Source organism: Colius striatus, chromosome 1 (genome assembly GCF_028858725.1).
Source record: "Colius striatus isolate bColStr4 chromosome 1, bColStr4.1.hap1, whole genome shotgun sequence".
NCBI classification, from domain to species: Eukaryota; Metazoa; Chordata; class Aves; order Coliiformes; family Coliidae; genus Colius; species Colius striatus.
In genome coordinates, this window is record NC_084759.1 from 152671187 (window position 1) to 152693571 (window position 22385).

A 22385-nucleotide genomic window follows, 5' to 3' on the forward strand; every position below is an offset into this window, starting at 1 on the left:
TATCCAGCAGAAAAGGACCTGAGGATATTAGTCAACAGCTGGCAGAACATGAGCCAGCAGCGTGCTCAGGTGGCCAAGAAGGCCAGTGACATCCTGGCTTGGATCAGAAATAGTGTGACCAGCAGGACCAGGGAAGTGATTGTCCCCCTGTACTCAGCACTGATGAGGTTGCACCTTGAATACTCTGTTCAGTTTTCCGCACTACAAGAAAGACACTGAGGTGCTGGAGCATGTCCAGAGATGGGCAATGGAGCTGGTGAAGGGTCTGGGAGCACAAATCTGATGAGGAGCAGCTGAGGGAACTGGGGATGTTTAGCCTGGAGAAGAGGAGGCTGAGGGGAGACATGATCACTCTCTACAGCTACCTGAAAGGAGGTTGTAGTGAGGTGGGGGTCAGTCACTTCTCCCAAGAAGTGAGTGACAGGACAAGAGGAAATGGGCTCAAGTTGCACCAGGGAAGGTTTAGACTGGAGATTAGGAAGAACATTTTCATTGTGAGAGTTGTTAGATACTGGAATGGGCTGCCCAGGGAGGTGGGGTCACGATCTCTGGACCAATGGTTGCTCGTATGCCCAAGGTCACTTGCTTCCTCCCACCACTCCTGAGGGTTTAGCAGCATGCCCCCAGCAGATCTGCCTGCTGTAGTTCCCCACTGAGGCAGGTGGCTTTCCTAAGCCCATGGCAACCTGTGCCACTAGCAGCTGGTTTGGGAAAATGAGCATGGGCAGCCCAAAGCTCTGGTCCTCCTCTGCAGGCTAGTGCTCCTCTCCCCTCCCACTCTCAGGTGCTGGGATTGAGGTTTGGTTGGCCCTCAGGGCTGTCTGTAAGGCTTTGCCCATCCCTGGGAGCTGCACCTCACCCCAGAGAGGCCATTGGGCAGCAGGCAAGCAGCAGGCAAGCTGAGGTGGCAGAGACCAGCAGCTTGGCAAGAGGGCCTGTATCTGCTTGGAGCTGAGGCCAGGGGCAGAGCATGTAACCAAAACCCCGTGATTTTCCTCCATCAGCTGCAATTTTTGCACAGTAGAGAGCACACAGCAGGCTGGGATCTCTGGATTTGTTCCTCCAAGCTGTGCTGCGGTAGTGATTTAGCACTCAAGCAGGAACAAGTGAGTCCTGGGCATCTCTCAGGATGGCTTTGTTTAAATCAGTTTTGCTCCAGATGAGAAATCATGGATGAGTGCCAGCTGCCTGCAGCCAGGGACAGACCCCAACCAAAGTGAGGGTGTGCTGCCTTGGGTGACAGACCTCTGGGTCACTTCAGCAAAAACCTGCTCCAAAAACACTACCTGCTGTTAGGCAGCTGGGCAGTAAGCCTCAGGGAGATAATGTGCCTAACCTGAATCAGAGCCCCCCCAAGAGAATACAGCAGTTGATGCAGGGTTACAGGGCTTTACAAGGTGCAGGAGGCAGAAGGGAACGGCTTTTGCCATAGGGCAGCTGCTGGACCTTGTTAGAGCAGTTGGTAGTGTTGAATTTTCCATCTCCACAGGGCCCTGAGCTCAGGTCAAGTGTGATATGCAGCTCACTAAGTGTGTGGCACTGGGCCCTCATGGTGCTGCAAACCCTTCCCCCTTGTCAATGGGCAGTGTTTGGGGGATGGGGAACGTAATGGGGAAAGGACAGGAGGTTGCACTCAGGCCCTTCTCACAACCTGGAAGAGATGAAGCTTCAGCCAGATAAGCCCAGGTACAGGGGCTTTTGAGTCCCAAAACTCAGTTACTGCTGGTTTGAGCCTGATGTGTGTACACCCTCTTGCTGCCCTCCAAGTTGCACACCTCCATTTCACACCCATACCATGCTCTCCCCTCTCCACTCCTTCCTGCTGGCCCCCAGCCCGAGCCTCCCACTCTCCTCTGGGCTTCTCATTGCTCTGCTCTGCTCCACTCAGGGCAGCCAACCCGAGCAGTTTCACCCTGCTCCAGCTTTCAGGTCCTCGCTCAAGGGGAGACCAGACTCAGCTACAAACAAGAGCCGCAGCAGCCTTCCTCCCTTGGGATGTGCACGCTTGTTCTTGCCATGCGTGGGCTCCTCTCTCCTCTCCTCTCCTCTCCTCTCCTCTCCTCTCCTCTCCTCTCCTCTCCTCTCCTCTCCTCTCCTCTCCTCTCCTCTCCTCTCCTCTCCTCTCCTCTCCTCTCCTCTCCTCTCCTCTCCTCTCAGGAGCTGCCCTCCTGTGCTCAGCTGCCTCTCCTCCTGCTCCAAGGCCAAGCTCTGCCGCAGACCGTGGTTGTCAGGCGGCGGGGGGAGCGCTGGAGCCCAGGGAAGGCAGAGGGTCAGGCGATGGCACTCTGCAAATGAATAATGCAGCGCCCATCGCTTGCGGATGCCGTGTTAATATTGCATTCCCAGGCAAAGCCTCTGGCTCTTTGTTTCTTCAAGGCCTCCTCACCCAGGGCTGGTCTGCAGCTTGCTGCAGCTTTTAGCCCAGAAAGCACAGGGCTGTTTGTGCTGGGTAGGACGCAGAGGTAGACGCCAAGGTTTGAGGATGCAGTTCCCACCCTGGGCTTGTGACCCCACCGCAGGCCCTGTAGGCTGCACTCCCGGGGGTCTCAAGCTGTTGCCCTCTGTGCTGAGGGGATAGGTGTGGGGTCCCCATATTATACCTCAAAGTAGAGGATTGTCCTGTCCCATCCCATTTCCATACACTCCCATCCCCACAGACGCTTCCAGCTGTGGGTCTCTGCCCACCCTCCCAATTCTTCCACCCTCACCAGGCTGCCTCGTGGCAGTCCTAAACCTGCCCCTGCCTTCCCACTGACACCCTCCAGCCCCTCTCCACATTACCATTTCCACCCTGAGCTGTGACCCATCTCTCCTTGCCCCTCCCCTGGCACATCTCTCTGCCCCTTCCCCATGCCCACAGCCCTGCCCAGGCAGGCAGGGATGCCCCAGCTCGGATCGAGCCCTCTGGGGCTGTTGCAAACAGGGTCTAAACCCATGTGAGGGCCCCCACGGTGCAGCTTCCCTGTGCTGGCGGGAGAGGGGCGAAGCAGACACATCCCCCCCTCCCCTGGGGAAACAGCAATGACGGCAGCCGATGCCTACTGTTTTTCTGGAGGTTTATTTCTCATTTCAAGGGCTTATCCCCCTCTGCTCCCTGGCCCCAAGGGCAAGTCCAGGCTGTGACTCGCCTCTGCAGGCTGTTGTGCAGCCCCCTCAGCGGCAGGAGCACTTGCAGGCGGCCACGACGGGGTAGGGGATGTGCCGCCAGGCGCAGTGCAGGGGGCCGGGAGCCCGGGAGGCCCAGCAGTGCCAGGCCAGCAGCTTGATGTGGGTGAGCTGTGCCGGGCGGCAGGCCATGCCGGGGGGCCAGGAGCAGCCGGGGGGGCCGGTCTCGCAGGCGGTGTGGCGCACCCAGCGCGGCCAGAACACCGGCCCCAGGTCGACCCAGGTGGAGGTGAGGCGGCAAGCGGCCCGCTCCACCAGCCAGTGCCGCAGGCGGCGGGCCAGGGCCGCCGGCAGCTCGGGGGGCAGCGCCGGGCCAGGGGGCAGCAGCGTGGGCAGCTCCAGCCCCTCCACCTCCCGCCACAGCTTGCGGCGGTAGCGCCCGGCGCCCTCCGCCAGCTCCCGGCTCAGGGACTCCAGGTTCTCGTCGAGGACGCTGCCGTTGCCGCGCCGGGGCTCCTCGGTCGCCATCCAGAAGGGGTCGAAGGCCGAGCCCAGGAGCCGGCGCAGCCGCCCGGGCCGCAGGTGCCGGGGCTTGGGGGAGTAGCGGTAGTCCTCGGGGGAGAGAGAGAGGCTGTAGGGCCGCACCGGGGCCGAGGGCCGGCCGCGCAGCAGGTGGGCCGTGGGGTCGGCGGTGCTGGGTGGCGGCGACGGCGGCAGCTCCCGGGGCCCCTCCGGAGGCGGCGGTGGGCTCGGGGCGCCCGGCTGTGGGAGCGGGTAGAGGAGGAGGAGGAGGAGAAGGATGCAGCCATGGTGCAGTCCCTCCATGCGCACGGGTGCTGTGGCAAGCTGTGCTGGTCTGCGGGCTCGCGCCGTGCCGCATCCCCCGGGTTATCGGCGCGGCCTGAAGCATGGCCTTCCCCTTTTCCCTGGTTACGGCGGCTGATAGCGAGCTGGCGGGGACACCCCGCTCCCTCCCGCCGAAGGAGCGGGCGGGAGGAGAGGTCGCGCCGTCCCTCAGGGCTGCTGCGGAGGGGAAGGGGCCGGCGCCTCCTCCTCCCCGTCCCGCTCCGTGTCTGGAAGCAGCGTTCAGGATCTTCCCAGTGGAGTTGGTGGCCTCCAGGTCCTGCCAGGAAAGGACCCCAAGCTGGGGCCTGGAAGCCCCCAGGGCACAGGTCCCATCACAGGGGTGGACTGCATGGGTTGCTCTCGGCACGTCAGCCAGCACAAGTTCTGTCCCGGGCAGCCGTGACAGAGCTGAAGCTCTGGAGAGGGCCTCCCTGGATGCCTTGTCCACACTCCTCGCACTGCAGTGCCCCAGCAGTGCTGCTGGAAGGCTGGCCTGAGCTGGATGGAAACCAAAACCTGCTTTCTGCTCCTTCCCTGGGTCAGACATTGTGGAAAAGATTCGATCTCCTCTGTGCAGTGCTACTAACAATCAATCAATTAATAACAGCTCATAATAGCAATTAATTGCTTGTGTTCCCGAGGATTTAGACCCACATCCCAGGGACAGGCTCATGGTGCTGGGTATTCAGACCACAAATCCTGAACGTTGAGTGTTGAGGGGTGCTGGCAAGGCCTGCAAGGGTCCATGGGGTCCTGCCCCCCTCCATCCTCCCTCTCCTACCAGACAGCAGTGAGTTGTTTTCTGCGCTGCCCCCTCCTTGCTGGAGCAAGGAGCAGCTGAGCCTGCCGGAAGGCTGGGCAGAGAGGAGTTAACTCCAAACCCAACCTCAGGGAGAGGGGAAAAAAAACACCCCCGAACAACAGAGATCAATGGATCAGCATCAAGAGCAGAGGGAGGGAAAAGGGTGAGACAGAGAGAGAGGAGAGGAGCTCCAGAAGGAGAGAGACAGTGTGTGGGAGCCAGGAGAAGAGAGAGCAGAGCTGGCAGCACAGCAGAGCACTGGGCAGGGGTGACAGCGCTGCCCACACAAACTCTTGGGCTGCCCGCGCCCTCCTCGCCACCGCTGCCTGAGCTGGACCCGAGGGCTTCCCAAAGCGAGCATCGAAGCTGCAGGCCCTTCCTCACAGAGGTGAGTACCAGCTTCCCAAGCTGAGAGGTGGCCTGGGACTCCCCGAGGAGGGACACCACGGTGCCCAGAGATGCCCTGCAGCCTACATGCAGGGTGCATGCTCAGAGGGAGACTGTGGTGCTCTGGTCGAGCGAGGAGGTGCCACAGGGTGGGATAGAGGAGCCAGACAGCAGTAGGACAGAGGGGTGACTTTTTGGTGTGATACAGAGAGGCTGGCGGGAAGGAGAAGTGGCGTGAGCCGAGGGGTGGAGGAGCATGGGGTGAAGGAGCTCACTCAACCCTAAAAAGAGTTAATTGCATGTCAACAGTTGCTAGATAACAGTGTCTTTCCCTCTTGGTTGCTGCTCAGGGAAGGACAATTTGTTCTAATGATAGCACAACACGGGAAGGCTCGTTAGGAGATAGGCTGTTGGCACTCCCGGCCCGAGCACCCCCCCGTTGCTCAGGGCTGGAGGAAGTTTTGCAGCAAATCACAACACCTCGAGCTGCAGGGATAACAGCCTTCGCAATGAGTGGCACCTTGTGTTTCAGGCAGCTCTGAGGTCTTCCTCCCATCCTCTCCTACCTGTCCCTCAGCGTCAGGAAAAGGTGCCCTCAGTCGCCTCTCGTCTGTGGGGCAAAAACCGCTGCAGAGGGGGTGAGTGAGGAGCAGCTCGGTGGAGGGTGGAGGTGGTCTCAAGCATGTGTGAGGAGCTCTCTCGTGGCTGGAGCGTGGAGGGCGCTGCTGCTGAGGGGTGTCATGCATCCAGCCGTGGGAGAGGGCACAGCCCTGCGGTGAGTGTGCCAGGACTGCCCATAGCCCACAGGATCCCCTTTCCCCTGGCCTCGTGATGGCCAAGCCCTGTGAGCAAAGTGGGCCAAGCCCAGCCAAAGTGAGCAACCCCAAGAGGTTCAGCAGCTTTGGGATTGTAGAAGGAATGTAGGGAAACCAGGCAGCGGGGCAGGGGCTCATTCAGGGAGCCGGGAGCACAGGAGACATCGTGGTGGGCATGTGCATCTGGGGCCAGAGAGAGGGGCCTCAGCTCTGCCCAAGCCAGGCAGATGTGGGCTGACTGATCCCAACAGCATCCTTGCCAGCAACTGTCACAAGGATCTGGATGTCGTCATTTAACCAGCTGGTTGGGATTGACATCTCTGCAAGAAACGTGGGTGTCACCGAGATCAGGCACCTCAGGTGGCCACTGTGACCAGCACCTGTGTGCCCATGGCCATGCACAGGGGCTGTGTCTCCCTTTCTCACCACACAGGTCCCCACAGCCAGATGTGGAGATGCCGGGGAGGTGGAACGCCTCTTCCGACAGCCCGGAGCTGCGAGCAGCAGGGATTATTGTGCCCGTCATCTTCTCCCTCATCTTCCTCCTGGGTACTGTGGGGAACGGGCTGGTGCTGGCTGTGCTGCTGCGCAACGGCCAGGTCAGGTACAACACCACCAACCTCTTCATCCTTAACCTGGCCGTGGCTGACCTGTGCTTCATCGTCTGCTGCGTCCCCTTCCAGGCCACCATTTACACCCTGGATGGGTGGCTCTTTGGGGCCTTTGCCTGCAAAGCTGTGCATTTCCTCATCTACCTCACCATGTACGCCAGCAGCTTCACCCTGGCTGCCGTCTCTGTTGACAGGTAAGTGTTCCCTTCCCTCTGAGTCCCTCAGCCCAGGGACATCGTGCTTGCAGCCCTTGAGCATGGGAGCAAGGCCAGGCCTTACCCTGTTGAATGACCACCCTCAGAGGCATGGGTAGCCTCTCCAGCTCCCCATGCCCTCTTCCTAAGCAGTGTGCCCTCGTGGAAAGAATGCCAATGGCACTCTGGGATACATCAAGAAGAGTGTGGCCAGCAGGTCAAGGGAGGTTCTGCTCCCCCTCTACTCTGCCCTGGTGAGGCCTCATCTGGAGTCTTGTGCCCAGTTCTGGGCTTCCCAGCTCAAGACGGAGGGAACTGCTGGAGAGAGCCCAGCACAGGGTTACCAAGATGATCAGGGGACTGAAGCATCTTCCTTATGAGGAAAGGCTGTGGGAACTCGGGCTGTTCAGACTGGAGAAGACTGAGGAGGGACCTCATTAACATTTACAAGTACCTAAAGGGTGGATGACAGGACGCTTTCTTCTGTAGCGTCCAGTGACAGGACAAGGGGTAATGGACACGAGCTGGAACACAAAGAGTTCCAGTGAGACACAAGGAAAAGCTTCTTTACTGTAAAGATTAATGGAGCCCTGGCCCAGGCTGCCCAGGGAGAGTGTAGAGTCTCCTGCTCTAGAGGTTTCCAATCCTACCTGGACACGTTCCTGTGTGACCTGATGTAGGTGAACCTGCTTTAGCAGGGGGTTGGGCTGGATGAGGGGGTCCACCACCATTCTGTGATTCTATGATTCTATGAAGATGGCACAGCAGAGTGGGTGATGGACATCCCAGGCGTGCTGTTGAGATGACCTTGATCTCTGTGTATTCACCATAGCCCTCCCTACCAAGGAGGTGGGGAGGGGACAGATGGATGGCTGCATGAGAAGGGGTGCAGAGAAGGCAGCTCCACAGCTCCTCACCTTACCCATGTTGTGTTTGGTCTCCCTTTCTCCTTCCCCTCACTGCCAGGTACCTGGCCATTCGCTATCCGCTCAAGTCCCAGGATCTCCGCACCTCCCGAAACGCAGGAGTGGCCATTGTAGCAATCTGGTCGCTGTCGCTGCTCTTCGCGGGGCCTTACCTCAGTTACTACCAGATTGTCCATTACCACGGGGTGCCCATCTGTGTCCCCGTCTGGGAGGACCGGCGCCGAAAGATCCTGGACGTCCTCACGTTTGTCTTTGGCTACCTCCTGCCCGTGACCGTGGTGAGCCTGGCGTATGCCAGGACCATCAAGTTCCTGTGGACCTCCGTAGACCCCATAGAACGGATCTCGGAGACCCGGAAGGCCAAGCGTAAGGTCACCAAGATGATTGTGGCCGTGGCCATCTTGTTCTGCCTCTGCTGGCTGCCCCACCACCTGGTCATCCTCTGCTTCTGGTTTGGCCACTTCCCCTTCAACCGAGTCACTTACGCTTGCCGGCTGGCTTCCCACTGCCTCTCCTATGCCAACTCCTGCCTCAACCCCATCGTCTATGCCCTCATCTCCAAGCACTTCCGCAAGCGCTTCAAGCAGGTCTTCACCTGCCTCTTCTTCCAGGACAACACCAGGAAGAAGAATAAGAAAGTTGGAAAGAAAGCCCGAGCGGTCAATGCAGGCAAAGGTTTCACCAACGGCACCAGATGTTTCCGTGGAGGCAACACCGAGGTGTCTCAGGTCCTGGAGGAGAACACCAGGAAGAGGGAGCCGGAAGGTGCCAGTTGTGGCAGAGCATGGACTTGCCAGCTACAAGATGCCGTGGTCTCGGTTCAGAAGGAGCAACTGGAGGAGGAGAGTTTGGTAAAGGCTGACCATCCCCTAGGCATGACCCCTCCAAGAGAAACTCGGGAGTTCCTGACTCCTCACTACAGGTGAACCAAGTGAAGAAACCTGTTTCCAAATGGTGAGTAGCCACTCTGTCCCCAAATGGGCAGAATAATGTGAGGCAGAGGGGAATGGGTGCAGCAGAGACACCGAAAAGATCCTGTGGCAATGGCTAACCTGTTGTTCACCACTCCCTGGCCTGCAGCATTCATGTAGAATCCACCCACACAGTTGCAGGATGGAGGGACAACTCAACGTGGTGCCGAGCGACCTGGGTGGCATTCCTGCAACAGCTTGTAAGGGCCCCATTTCCCAGCTCCCTAACTTGCTGGGTTTGTACAGCACCTTGAAACTCTAAGAGGGGGGCAAGCAAAATAAAACCGCCCTGGTAGGAAGTCCAGGCTGTTAAGGGCATGTGAGAACATGAGGCGGAAGAGTGGAGAGAGTGCAGGAGGATATGAGTGTGAACAGGGTAGCTGGCAGGTGCTGTCCCTGACAGACCCAGCGGGTGAAACACTGTCTGCTGCACACATGCCCTTCTTTTTCCCTGGGCCAAGCCTTGTCCACCTCCACCCCCCTTCCCTAGCCCCCATATCCAGATCAAAAGACCTTTACCATGCTGGCTGGTGTACAAGGTGTACAAACAGCTCAATGAACCCTGGAGCAGTCACTACTCATACTCAATGAATACAATTCATGAAGAGTGGAAAGGCTCATGTGCTGATACTGCTGTGTGCCTCCCTTCTGCACCTGTGGCTTCTCAGAAGGTCGAGGAGGAGAGGACCATCTGCCCAGCCTCTTCACCCTGCTCCATTCGAAGTACTTGCTGGAGGACGTTTCCTAGAGCTCTGTCCCCTCCCTAGCTCTGGCTCTCACAAGGAGATCCTGTGGGATGCTGTCCCATTTCATAGCACCGCTTGCAGTTCAGGAGCGTTTCCTGATAGCCATCCTCAGTTCTTCCTGAACAAGCCCAGTAGCTCCTCCTTCCACCACATTGTTCCACCTGACCCATCACTCTGCTCACTCTCTGTTTGCCGTTTGCAAATTGCTGAAGGACTGCTGCCTCCTCTTTGATGTTTGCTTCCTACACAGGAGTTTCATCCCTTCCTTCTGGGTCTGGAGGACCTGTTCCTCTCTGAGCAGTGACGTTATTCAGTGACTATTAGCCCCATGTGTGATGTTATTTGGTGATATTAGCCCCATGTGTGTGGTTTAATGGCTTGACCAGGCAGTCTGTCCTATGCAATGATGATGATTGTGGGTGATGTTACCAACCTGAAGGAAGCAGCCAAGCTGCAAAATGAGCTGTGGAACTGAGTGACAGTTGTGGGGAGGAAAAGAAGAAAGAAACAGGCCCGTGAAACCCACATGCGCTTCGTTCAGTGCTGTCTCCTCAGTGTCCCTTTCTATTCTACGCGGTGGCTTCCAGGAGAGCGTGAGGCCTACACCGCTCTGTGGGTTGGGACATCTTCCAAGAGGGCCACCATTGTGGGCTTGCTCCCACGTCTGCCTGAGAGCAAAACCTTCCCCTGCTCCGTCTCTGAGCAGCCACAGAGGAGCCTTTGGCTGTGGTAGCCGCTCCATGCCACCCTGCAGCAGGGCCGGGACTCCTCAGCGTGGCAGCGGGAAGGACAGGAAGTGCTGTGGAGATGGCGGCATGGGACAAGGAATCGCATTCGCCAGAAGGTGCTGGAATTTCTCTCCTGCTTGACCTTAATAAACCCTGGTAATTACCTTCTCCTGCTATATTTACTGCGTGCTTACATTTACTGTGTGATACATTTTCTACTGGGTGCAGGGCTCTGCTTTTTGGGCTGGTAGAGGCTGTACGGACTGTTTGATCACAGCCTGGTGCTCCTGACTCACTAGCAGGGCATCATTTGACTTTGAAGACACAGCAGAGGCAAAACTGAGGGGTTTAAGGTGGATCTGTCACTGCTGGTGTTCCAGAGAAAGGGACAGGGAAGGGAGACAGAGGGAGAAGCCTAGAAAAACACCAAGACAGGCTGTTGAGCAGTGCATGGGTGAGAGATCTTGTGGGTACAAGCAGGACAGACCCCGTATTGTTTGCCAGCACAGATGTAACCCCCAAGCCTCAGTCCATGGGAGCTTTTCGTGATGCTATAGGACAAGACCAGGAAGAAGCTCTAGAAAAAGGACAAAGACGGATCACTTGAGAGACTAAGAAGGGGAAAAGGGACTGTTTTAGTGAGCCAGCTGAGCCCTGAGGAAGGGAAAGGGACCAGCCCATGGAAGGACCTCTGTGATGAGACGTGTAGGAGCACCATGCTTCCTGACCATGTCGCAGGGACTTCGCTTTCCTCATGTAGAGTCCAGGATCGTCAGGCCCACACCTCACCCCCACTTAGACAGTTTTCTACGGGCAGCAAGCTTACTCATTCAGACCCATTAAACTGAGCTCAAGCTCCTCAGCAACTGCCACCACAATCCTGGAGCCAGGCCTGGGATGCCTCACTGGGCACACTCTGGCTCATGTTCACCAGTGCTCTCAGTGCTGTAGGCATTGGATGACAGGGCAGGGGTACATCAGGCAGTGAGGGGCTTGCAGGGCTGTGACGAGCATGAGCAAAGCCGCAAGCCCCTCCCCCTATTTCTCTTTCTGTCCCCTGCTTCTGCTTCTGTAAATCTTCCCTTATTGTTTTGTCCTGCCCGTTCCTAAAATTCCCAGGCAGTGTGGTGTTTGTAACCCTCGCTGAAGCCGTTGCACACCTCGCTAGAGCTCAGCTCCAAGGACAGCCTGTGCAGGGGCCAGCTGAAGCACTGCACTGGGAATTATGGTTCTTTTTTCCATTCAAGTGCTTGATGTTGCTCTCTGCTCCTTGAGCCTCTCTCACCTCCTGTCCCAGTTTCTGATTTCTCCAGCTCCCTCTCTCCCTGGAGGCTCCCATTCCTCTGTGGCCAATGCCTTTCAGAAGCAGGCCCAGTGTGCTTTGCCCACCTTCTCAGTGACAGCTGGTCCTGCAGCTGCCCTTTTCATGGGATGCTGTGGCTGGTGGGCGGCTCACAGGGGCTCAGGCAGCCTCCAGGTAACAGGAATGGCCACAGCATTTCTGCGGAGGAGGACTTAGCCTGAAGCTTTGGAAGGAGAAGGGCAGTTTTAGCAGTGTTGACACACAGCTGGACAGTCTGTCCCCATCCAGGGGCTGCTCACCCTTGATCCTGCTGCTCCTGATCCCAGCTTGCAAAAGGAGCCCATCAAGTGGGGACTGACTGCTCCATGAATCAAACAAGACAGAGAGGACAGAGAGATGTGGGGAAGAAGGTGCATTTAGAATGGCAAGTGTCTGCAAGCCCCAGCTCTCATCCCTAAACTCTGCCTGGTTCTAAGCCTCAGTTTTGGGAAAGGGCAGATGCTGAGCCTGGGTTGGGGAGACTCTCTAGCCAGGAGGGAATTCCTGGCTGCCCAGTAACAGCTTACATGCTCAAACTGGTTTCTCAGCTCAAAGGCAGAGGTATAGAGAAGGTGTCAGGTCCTTGATACAGAGCCAGATTTAATTAAAGCTGAAAGAGTTTGATTGCTGCTTTCCACGCAGCCCCCGCTCCAGACTGATTAGCATTCTGATCTCCGCTCCCAGCTTCTCGCCTTAATTACTGACTCCTTGCTTATATTTTCTTTCCTACTTGTCATCCTTCTGGCTGAGGAGCTCGGCTTTAACCCTGCAGAGGCCGGTTTGGCTGAAGGCAGGCATGCTGGGAGCTGGCAGGGGGAAGGGGAGAGGTGAGAGCAGGTAGGGGCTTTGTGGCTAATGGCCAGCACCAGCTCCCCTGCACGCTGGGCATACACTGTCCTGTGCAGAGCCGCTCAGTTCTGCTGGGGCCAGTGCCTGGCATCTCCCTGGTACGTGTGCCATGAGCCCAGTGCTGTTGGGAGGTGTCAGACCTGGGTGTCTACCTGCTTCTTTACACCCCATTGTGCAAATCTGGCAGCCCTGATGTAGGGAGAGTCCCTGTCTGCAAACACATGGGGCTTGGGGAGATAGAAAGCTGATATGAGGACAGCTTTTGGCTGCCTGGCAAAGCAACGTGTTCAGGGTACGCAGCACTATTGGCTAGAGGGAATCCTGCTTATTTGCTTTTGGGTTTAGCCGCTGGTTCCTAATCCATGACCAACCTCAGCAGCTTGGCAGCTGGTTTATGTTGATTCTTCAAACAGCCAGGCACGGTGCATAAAGCAAGCCCCTTTCTGCCAAGTGCCTTTCTATGGTGGAGGAGAGGAGATCTGTCTTGCTCATGGAAGGAGAGGAGGAAGCAGAGGAAAGGCTGGGAGGTTTGCCAGAGAGGCTTTGTGGGGCTTCTTTAGCAGCACAGATAATTACAACAACGGCTTTGGAGAAAGGCAAAGGTGGAGGAAGTAACGGAGTTCAGACATCAGCGTGATACCCTGGAGTGTAATTATTTCAGCTGCTGGAGAGTTGAACAGATTCTCGATGCTCGCACATGCTGCACTCTGCGCTTCGCCTCCTCTTGCACAGGCGAGTGGTTGCTCCAGATAAAGGGTTTTGGCTTAATAATGTCTGTGCAGCTTTACTGTGGGCTTCGTTCAGGGCTGTTGCTTCTTCTGTGGCTCCTTGGTGAGACACAGGCAGGTTTTCAATCTTCACTTGCTTGGATGAGCCAGATCCTCAACCTGGCTGGTCTTGGTTGTGTCTTACAGCACAGCAGCAAGCTGCAAAGTTTGGGAGGTTGCTGCTGGGTTCAGTGGCTGAGGGATTCAGCACATCAATGCAGAGCTGTGCCCTGATTGAGGAGGGGAAATTGAGGCCAGACAGCAGCAAGAGGGAGGCAAGGCCTTGGTTGATGTCAACCAAGTCCTGGTTGACATCATGGCCCTGAGGCAGGGGGATGCACCACTGCTTGGGAAAGGGACTTGGAAGGTGTGTTTGATGGTGCAGTACAAGGGAAATGAGGAGGTTGAACTGAGTTTAACAGTAAAACCAGACTGTGCCAGCAAACAGCTCCTGGCACAGCATGAAGCCACGTTCTCCCTCTCCTTTGGAAACTTTTTGTTCCTTCTTTCCCTCTCCAGCACCTAACTCTCCTTCTAGGTACAGCTGCTGAGCACAGCAGGGCAGTCAAGGCTTTGGCATGAGCAGTTGACGTGAAGAAACCCCAAACTTTCCTCAGTGCAGTGCCAAACAGGTGACACCTCTCAGTAGCCCAGTGCTTCAGCTCTGAGGCAGGAAAGCAGAACTAGCCCTGGTGATTCACAGAACACGACTCCTACACGATGCATTCCCTCACACACACTCCCCAAACACCAGATCACCTTTACTCTTTCTTAACTGGTGATACTCTGTCTAGGGAGTGTTTAGGGCTACTAAGATAATTAGGAGAATGGAATCTGTTTCTTATGAGGAAAGGCTGCGAGACCTGGGGCTGTTCATCCTGTAGAAGACTGAGAGGAGACTTCATCAACACAAAGAATGGGTGTCAGGAGGATGAAGTGATTCTTTTTCCTGTAGCATCCAGTGACAGGACAAGGGGTAATGGGCTTAAGCTGGAACACAAAAAGTTCCACTGAAACACAAGGGAAAACTTCTTTGCTGTTCAGGTGAGGGAGCCCTGGCCCAGGCTGCCCAGGGAGGGTGTGGAGTCTCCTGCTCTGGAGGTTTCCGGACCCACCTAGGACACGTTCCTGTGTGACCTGATTGAGGGGAACCTGCTTTAGCAGGTGGTTGTGCTGGATGATCTCTAGAGGTCCCTTCGAACCCCTGCCATTCTGTGATTCTCACCAAAACAACATCAAGATTTCCTACAAGGCTGCTCATTTTCTTTGCCACAGTGGAAGGAGCAGTGCTGCAAAAGAGAAGAGGCAATTGCTCCCCGCTGGCTGCAGCACCCCCACTTTTCCTCTCCACGCAGACACTCAGGAGCAGTTATGAAAATCTTCAGGGCCAGACAACAACATCACGTGTGCTCGGGCTAAAAGCTTCTCTCCCAGCCTCAGCTAGGCGTACTCCTGGATTTGAGGTACGCTTCCAAGCTGTGCCTAGTTAGCAGACAACGTCAGCAACTAAGGTAACCACAGCCATCAAGAGCATTTCAGCCACTTGCTCTTCGGGCACCTTAATGGTCTCCTCAGCAACAAGGCTGTTGAGTGCAGAAGCGGTGGCAGCGTGTGGACACCAAGAGTAGGCTGTCAGGATAGGGAGAAATAAGAGAAGACTGGATACCTTCACACAGCGACCACCCTGGATATTCTCTGCCCTCCCCTTCCCAGACCCTCACCCCTTTCCCATCTTCTCTCAGCACAGCCATTTTATGTGGCATGGGACAAGGCAGGAGTTCAGCCACCTTCTCCCCTCTACCTCCATACTTTTGCAGGACTGCAGAGCAGGCAAGGCTGCTTTTTCTCTTTGCAAGCACATCCCACCTTCCAGCTTTGAAGCAATCCCCCTGAGACACCCTCTTTCCTCTATTCGTACGGTTTCATAGCAACTAACTAGATTTTAAAGTTTGGATTTCTTGGCTGTGGGGAATCAAGATCAGAAGGTGAGTCAGCGACAGTGTGCTTGGATCTGCAAACAGGCTGGTGTTTGAATGCAAACAGCTCTGTGTCAGCAGCAGCCATGAGAATGGCAGTGAGGGAGCCCAGCGCTGTGCGTGGCGCCTGCAAAGAGGAACGAGCTGCTCTGAAGAAGACAAGAACTCGGCTGGGGAGTCTGAAAAGGCTGACAGGATTTTATTGAAGTTCAAACTAGAAAAAGGTCAGATTGTCTCCCATCCCTTTGCTGTCCCTCCCATCCAGCATAAGCTAACCAAGCAGGCCCAGTCATGGCCTCCAGCACCCCACGGCTGAACCCATCTAAAAGCCAAATGTTACTTGTGGCATCTCAGCTTTGAAGATAAAGGTCCACTTCGCCTCTTCCTGGACATGAGGTCAGATATTAGAGACCATGCTGACATGAAGGTTGCTGCAGAATACCCCAGACTTGGCTGTTGCCTGGTTAAGCAGAATCCTAAGAAAAGAACACTTCCAAACCAGCCATTCCCAAGCTGGGGGGTGGGTATCACCTTCAACACACCGTGTCAACCAGCTGTTGGACACAGATGGGAACTCAGATTGCCATTGGTCATGTTCTTGTCACCGTGCTGCTACCTGCACCTTACCAACAAGATCTGTGGATCCCTGCTTCAAAACAAAGCTGGCTGCATCTTCCTTATTAACCGCAGTGGGGCAGAAGCAAGAGATAAGCAAAGGCAATTCCCTGGATCCTTCTTGGCTGCATCACTCCAGGCTCCCAGCAGAGGTCAGAACTGGCTCCTCACGCTGCGCTTCAGGTCCCAGAGCAGCACCTCTCCACCACACGCAAGAAACACAGTATGGGACAGCTCTGGGTTTGGCGTTGCTGAGGCAGCTGTGAATCCAACTCCATCCCAGCCTAGTAACACAGCTGACAACACACCACCTCTCGTTGCAACTGGACCTCTAACCCGAGACTGGGAAACACAGAAGTCAGTTGTGGTGGGTTGGTTGTTTCTCTTTTTTCAAGCTGTAGCTGCCTGTCTAGAACTGCTAGGATTATGTTACCCCCTAACCTTATTCTTGCAACAGGGCAGCCCTGACCTGCTACTTGTCTACCTAGGTATGTTTTTCACTGTAAGTATTTAAGCACTAACTTGCAGCAGTGACTTAAAACCCAGGACCAGGGAAAGCTGCGAGTCTAGTGATTAAAAAGCTTTGTATCTCATTTGCAACCAGTCAGATCCTCTGCCCTCTGCCCACAGGCTCTGGGGAAGGTTAGGATTAAGCCTCAGCATGTGTTCCTCAAGGCTGAATATTTGCTCAACTGCCAGCAAACAGAATCAAGTATGCCTTCTTCTCAAGGCACAAAGCCTTCTGTTGTCTGGGGCATCCACCTTCTCCCCCATGCCACGGAGTTCTGCAGAGGTGGTGAAAGGTGCCTGTCCCAAGGCTCGCTCTCTGTGATGCTGGCCAGCTGCTGAGTGCACTAGTCAGGGCTGGTGACTGCACTCAGAGTCAACCACCACTTGCATGGAGCTGAAGCGCTTAGGAGGAGGAGGAGAAATCTCTCTGGAAGGGGTATCCTATTCAGAGCCAGCTTGTCTCATAAAAAGAAGAGCAGCCTTTTTTTTATTTTTAACCCTAAAGGCCTGAGCTGTAGTACTCTGTTGTTGCCTCTGTAGTCCAAAGCCTGCTGCCTCCCCGTGAGCTGCACCAGCAGGAACAGTCTGAGCACCACCAGAGAGTGGATCTGGCAGGAACGGCCGCTGGCAGCAATGTTTATTCAGCAATCTGGGAAGCAAGCTTCAGCTTCATTCTTTTTCTCTCTAAGGCATCAAGAAGATGATTTGGATGCCCGTTACCTTTTCTCCATCTTCTGCATCTGCAGGCTGAGGGATGTGAAGCTGGCCAGGAGGTCTGTAACCTCATCCACCTGCCAGAAGAACACAGCTGGCTGTTAGGGGAATGCAGCTGTGCAGTCGCCCACCACCACAGAAGAAATCCCCCCTCTAGATCCCTCTGGTCCCACAAGCATGTTTATGGGCTCCTGTCTTCATGGTCAAACAAGTCCTAATCTAAGGCAATGGGAGGTCCTCCCCATTCCTCAGGAGGCTGATGCTTGATTTCCACCTTGGGTGACTTAGCCAGTCCCTGAAACAGAAGCATGTTGCTGCATTACCCAGAACTCAGCAACTCCGAGCCTGTTTCTAGAGGCCAATCTTTTGTAGAATAACACCCAAACAGGCCCTGCCAACCCTGTGTGGTTATGCTGCTCCTGGCCTTAAAACACTTGTGCCCTTGGCCCATCTGATCTTCACTTTCTCTGCTGAGCTGCTGTGCACAGTGATGCTTTCTGCATTTCAAATTCCAACCTAAAGGAATACCACGAGCCCACTGTACCCAGTGTGAGCAAGAACACTTCCATGTAACCATGTCTCCATCGTAACCTTGCTCACACAGTTGCAAAAGTCACCAGGCAAGTAGGAGAGCCACAGTAGCTCAACTCTGCCTACCTGCTCCTTTGTGCTAGTCATCTGCAACCTGGAGCAGAGGTCATCCAGCTGCTCCTTTTGCTCGTGTCTCCCCAGACGGTCCAAGTACTCCCGCAACATCTGGATAATCTGAAACCAACAGGCATAAGAGGCAAACATCAGGCAGCTGCAACAGGCCAGGGTTTTCATATGGGAAACAAAGAAATGAAACTGCAGTTAGATTGCAGTAAAAGCAGATCCTTGATGCTGCGGTACGTGGCTGAGGATGTGACCCACAGAGAACACATGCAAAGCAACTGGAGAGCGTAATGGCAGCATCAGAGCCCAGGGAGTCATCAGGAGTCCATCAGCTCCAGATGGGACTAGTTTTGATCCCTGAACGTGGTTTAAGAACAGGGAAGAGAGACAGGCTCAGAAACACACATTTTTTCACTATGGCTAGCTAGCTTCCCTCCCTGTGAGGCGCAGGGACTTCCCACTCTGGCAGGATCCGTTTGTGTGCCGAGGATAAAGCTCCTTGTGGCTCCTGAAGTGAGGCCCACACCTCGTGCCCTCGTCACGCAGCCCCGTGAGTGCTTTCCTATTCTTTGCCTCCATGTGCCAGAGCAGGGCAGCCTGTGCCAGGGATGCAGTGTCCCTGTACAGTATGCCAGAGCTACAGCCCCATGCTGCAGGCCCTCTCCTGCCTCAAGTCATCTGCTCTTAACTGGTAACTGAAGGAAAGCAAGTGCTCCTATATCCATCTGGAGAATTAAGCCATTCAATGCATCCTTGGCCTACCAGAGCTAAGAGAAGTCCTGTAAAAATCCAGAGTAGCAGTTTGAGAAAAAGAAGGATCTCTGAAAAGCGAAGGAAAAAGTCAAACTCTCCTGGAAGCAGCTCAGTGCCTACTGACAGGAACACGAAACAGCTGCTAAAGGATATTTGACCCTTTAGTCAGGAGTGCAGGAGCCTGCCAGGGGCTGCACCACCTCACCACAACACGGGCCTGTTTCTTTTACCTGTTTCACTTCAAGGCGTACGGCCTCCAGGCTGTGGGAGAGCCCTTCCTGCAGGATGTTCAGCTTCGACTTTGCGAGGTGCAGCGGGGTTCTGCCAGCCCGATCCAGGGCATCCACTCTGGCCCCTGCAAGAGCCACAAGCAAGGACAGAAGGTTTGATCTATCCTCTTCAGGACCGAGTGCCCCTGGGGAGAATCAACAGGTGCGGGGATGGGAAAGGGACAGGCTGTAATTTGTTATAGAGGAAATGTTACCTCCGCGCAGCAGCGTGGTGATGACAGGTACATGGTTCGTGCAGGCAGCTGGGGAGGGAAAACACAGGACACACAACTCAGAGGGACTAGGAAACAACAAAGGAGCCCTCTGCTCAAATGTGGAGCTTGCTGCTTCCCAAAAGGCTCTTTGCTATGGGAAAGAGGGACGGCCCAGCTGCTAAGGGTAACCTCACGCTCAAGCCTCAACACTCTCTCTGGAACAGACCTTGCATCCTTAGGGCTGCCAGAGGGAAGGAAACTGATTTTCTCCAGCTCTGACTCTTAAACCTTTGTGAGGAGTGAAGCTAATGAATTGCAGAGTCCCTCCTATGTCCTTAAAGCTGGGGATGCACACAGTGATGCACAGGGAAGAGGAAGGTGGAGAGAAAGGAACAGCAAGGGGGTGCTCACCTCACCTTTGTGCATGCAAAGCTCACCTGCGTGGCACTTACCCAAGTGCAAGGGAGTGTTTCCCAGCCCATCCCTCTGGTTTGGGTCAGCCCCATGGTCCAGAAGCAGTTGCACTGGAAACAAGGAAACACAGTCACATCAGTGCCTACCTTTGCCCACATGGGACAGAGGTCCACGTGGCAGCCATCAGGCTCTGCCTCATGGGTGCTTCTGTTTAGCTCATCAACTTCCTCCTGAGACAGGGGAGGGGAGGGTCTGTGTGGCAATATTGAAGGATCCAGCACAAAGCCAGGTAGTGCCACTGCCCCTGGGCTCTCACAGGGGGGGACTGGGGCTAATGACACCCTTCCCTCTACACCAGCCCTAGAACTGGGAGAACTTGGAGGGACCTCATTAACACTTATAAACACCCAAATGGTAGATGTGAGGAAGATGGGGTGACACTTTTTTCTGTAGTGCCCAGTGACAGGACAAGGGCCAATGAACATAAGCTGGAACACAAAAAGTTCCACTGAAACACAAGGGAAAACTCCTTTGGTGTTGAGGTGAGGGTCCCTGGCCCAGGCTGCCCAGGGAGCGTGTGGAGTCTCCTGCTCTGGAGGTTTCCAAACCCTCCTGGACATGTTCCTGTGTGACTTGATTGAGGGGAACCTGCTTTAGGTTTAGAGGTCCCTTCCAAACTCTACCCTTCTGTGATTCTATGAGATCCTGCTTAGGAACAAGCCAAGCCCCTGAGCCAGAGTTCAGCCAGCAACTTTGCCCCAGAACAAACGGAAAACAGCAATCTCTGTCACGTGCTGAAACAAAATAAAGAACAGCCTTCAAAATCTCTGCCACAGAGAGGGTGGAAGACAGAACCCCCCCTCCCCACTCACCAATGTGATCATTGCCATTGCAGGAGGCAAAGTGCAGGGCTGTCCGGCCTTTGTCATCCGCGGCACAAGGGTCAGTTCCATCCTCCAAGAGTTGCTGCACTGACAGGGCCAAGGAGGAGAAGAAAGCAGGTGAGCTGAAGGGGTATCTGATCAGAAGGGGTAATGCTGACAGATACACACTCTGCCAGTGGCCAAGTCAACTAGAATTGAACCAGCTCCAGCCAGCATCCCAGCTCAGCAGAATCAGCCTAGGCAGCACACGCCCCACTCTGCTACAGCCCTCGCCAGCTTCCAGTACTGTCAGTGTCATACCATCATCTGCTCACACTTGTTCCCCTTGCTTTTCCACCCAGCTACTTCTTCAATGCCACCGTTGGCACTTTTGGTAACCTCAACAATCTCTTTATCTCAGATAAGGAGGAGAATCCTGCTCACACAGGAAGACAAACGAGTATGACTCTCCAGTTTTGGGTATAACAAAGGCAAAGAAACCAGTAAAGGCTTGAAAAGATTAGGGACATAAAAGTAACATCTATGGCAACTTGTGTGAAGGCTGTTACTCCTGTTGAATTGAGATTATCCTGATACAGTAATCAGTGTGTAAAGCTCATTCCATAGCTGTTAAAAATGGTGACAGATTCACCATATGGTGAGATCTTTAACAGTGTATCCTGCAACAGCCAAGAATGACCAGTATTGGAGACAAGGAACTAGACCACTGAAAGTCACCATTTGTCTCAGCTTCCAGAGACTGAATTATAGTCACAGTCGAATTCTTTCATCCACACCTACTGCCTTAAGTGTGGTACAGAAGCGAAAGGAACACCTGGAAAAATGGCAGTGCCATGAAGGGGGGGGATGTTTGATACTCCAGAGAGACTGACAGTGCCACCAGTGAGAACCATTAATGGGAAATGCTTTAACTAGGCCCTCCCTGAAGCCAACAGGAAATGACATAACCTCTCCCACCCACTTGTCTAAGGAAGGACAGACACCAATATTGCTGCTAGACAATCCCCAACTAATAACAATCCCCAACTAATCTACACTATAGAGAGGTAAAAAGAATCATAGGTAGGCCATGAGCCTTCTGTGAAATCACTGTGAGAGTCCAGCACTGGTCCTGGTTCTGATCTACTAAGTCACACTATCTTATCACACAGGGTAGAGCCTTACCAAAACACTGTTCTCTCAGTGCTTACACTTGGGAAGAGAAAACAGCTGGAACAGTGCAGGGCTGATTTAGCTTGAGGTCATTGGAAAACTAAACACAATGAACCAGATGCAGTGAAAAAGTGAATAGGATAATTAACCTCACTCTGCTCAGAGAACAAAACAAGGCTCCCAGAAAAGCAGCTTCTAGATTTACAGTAGCATCTAAAGCACCACGCTTGCAAAATCTGCACCCTCCTCACCTTCCTCTCCTAAAATAAAGGTCCTCACCAAAACTGCCCTTCCAGGAAGAGGTCCCAAGTAGGACTGGCAGAAGTCTCACCTGTGTCCAAGTCGTTGCTATTGGCAGCTTCACGCAGCCTTTTCAGAGCTATGGAGAAAAGGAAACAATTACTGAGCAGTGTGGAGGAAAAAGGTGCATTTCATTACTGAAACACCCCAGGTGCAGGGCCCGAACCACGCAGGTGCTGGCTCAGCCCTGAGAAGGGGAGGCGAGAGACGGAGATGCCAGGTAGGAAGCGCTCTCCTCGCTCCCTCCCGACGCGGCAGCAGCAGTGGAGCAGGGGCCCTCCCGGCACATCCCCGCTCCTTCCAAAGGCCCCGCGCTCGGGCAAGCCGAAGCTTCAGCGGCTCGCCAGCGCGGAGGCCGCCTGTCCCGCCGAGGCCTGTCAAGCAGCACGGCCGCTCCGCACCGCTCACCGTGGCTCTCCTTGCCCGTCGGCGCCAGCCGGCGGTGCAGCCGGGCGGCCCTGCGCAGGCGGCGCGTCGGGATCTTGCCCGCGGGCTCCTCCCGCTGCCACAGGACGTGCAGGTAGCCGAGGGGGGCCCCCGCCGTCGCCGCCCCCAGAGTCAGCCCGGCCTCAAGCGCCGGCTCGCCCCCTGGCCCGGGCCCAGGCGCCGGCCCCGCATCGGGCGCTGCCGCGGCCCCGCCGCCGCCGCTCTCCATCGTCCCGTCACGGGCCGGGCCGGGGGCGGGGCAGAGGCGAGGGGCGGCCCGTCGCTATAGCAACGGGGCGGGCCGTGTGCGATCCACCAATCGGAGACGCCGCAGCCTTGCGCGTGCGGCCAATGGGGGAGGAGCGGAGCGTGCGGTAGGAGGAAGGGGCGGTGCGAGGTGAAGGAGGTGCCGCG

At 55.3% G+C, this 22385-nt stretch overlaps 3 protein-coding genes across 7 annotated transcripts; 1 reads left to right on the forward strand and 2 right to left on the reverse strand.

Annotated features, from left to right (window-relative positions):
* Nucleotides 1-4: 4 nt before the first annotated feature.
* GALR3 (galanin receptor 3) lies at nucleotides 5-10299 on the forward strand. Of its 4 annotated transcripts, none has more exons than XM_062012289.1 (3): nucleotides 5-6760; nucleotides 7727-8640; nucleotides 8767-10299. In XM_062012289.1, exons 1-2 carry the CDS (start codon nucleotides 6411-6413, stop codon nucleotides 8610-8612), a joined length of 1236 nt encoding a protein of 411 aa, XP_061868273.1. In that variant the 5' UTR covers nucleotides 5-6410; the 3' UTR covers nucleotides 8613-8640; nucleotides 8767-10299. The 4 variants fall into 4 exon arrangements, with proteins under 4 accessions (XP_061868273.1, XP_061868283.1, XP_061868292.1 ...); XM_062012299.1 differs by having other exon boundaries at nucleotides 9654-10299; XM_062012308.1 differs by having other exon boundaries at nucleotides 5-6554; nucleotides 6639-6760; nucleotides 7727-10299.
* LOC133627363 (noggin-like) lies at nucleotides 3154-4073 on the reverse strand. Its single transcript, XM_062012349.1, has one exon. It carries the CDS (start codon nucleotides 3928-3930, stop codon nucleotides 3154-3156), a length of 777 nt encoding a protein of 258 aa, XP_061868333.1. The 5' UTR covers nucleotides 3931-4073.
* Nucleotides 10300-15238: 4939 nt separating the features above from the next.
* ANKRD54 (ankyrin repeat domain 54) lies at nucleotides 15239-22211 on the reverse strand. 2 transcript variants are annotated; one of them, XM_062012374.1, is made up of 9 exons: nucleotides 21954-22211; nucleotides 21577-21624; nucleotides 20082-20180; nucleotides 19248-19319; nucleotides 18796-18843; nucleotides 18542-18666; nucleotides 17562-17669; nucleotides 16911-16981; nucleotides 15239-16022 (listed from the first exon to the last, which is right to left on the reverse strand). In XM_062012374.1, the coding sequence occupies exons 1-9, from the start codon at nucleotides 22198-22200 to the stop codon at nucleotides 15965-15967; spliced, it is 876 nt and encodes a 291-aa protein (XP_061868358.1). In that variant the 5' UTR covers nucleotides 22201-22211; the 3' UTR covers nucleotides 15239-15964. The 2 variants fall into 2 exon arrangements, with proteins under 2 accessions (XP_061868358.1, XP_061868369.1); XM_062012385.1 differs by having other exon boundaries at nucleotides 15239-16981.
* Nucleotides 22212-22385: the final 174 nt, after the last annotated feature.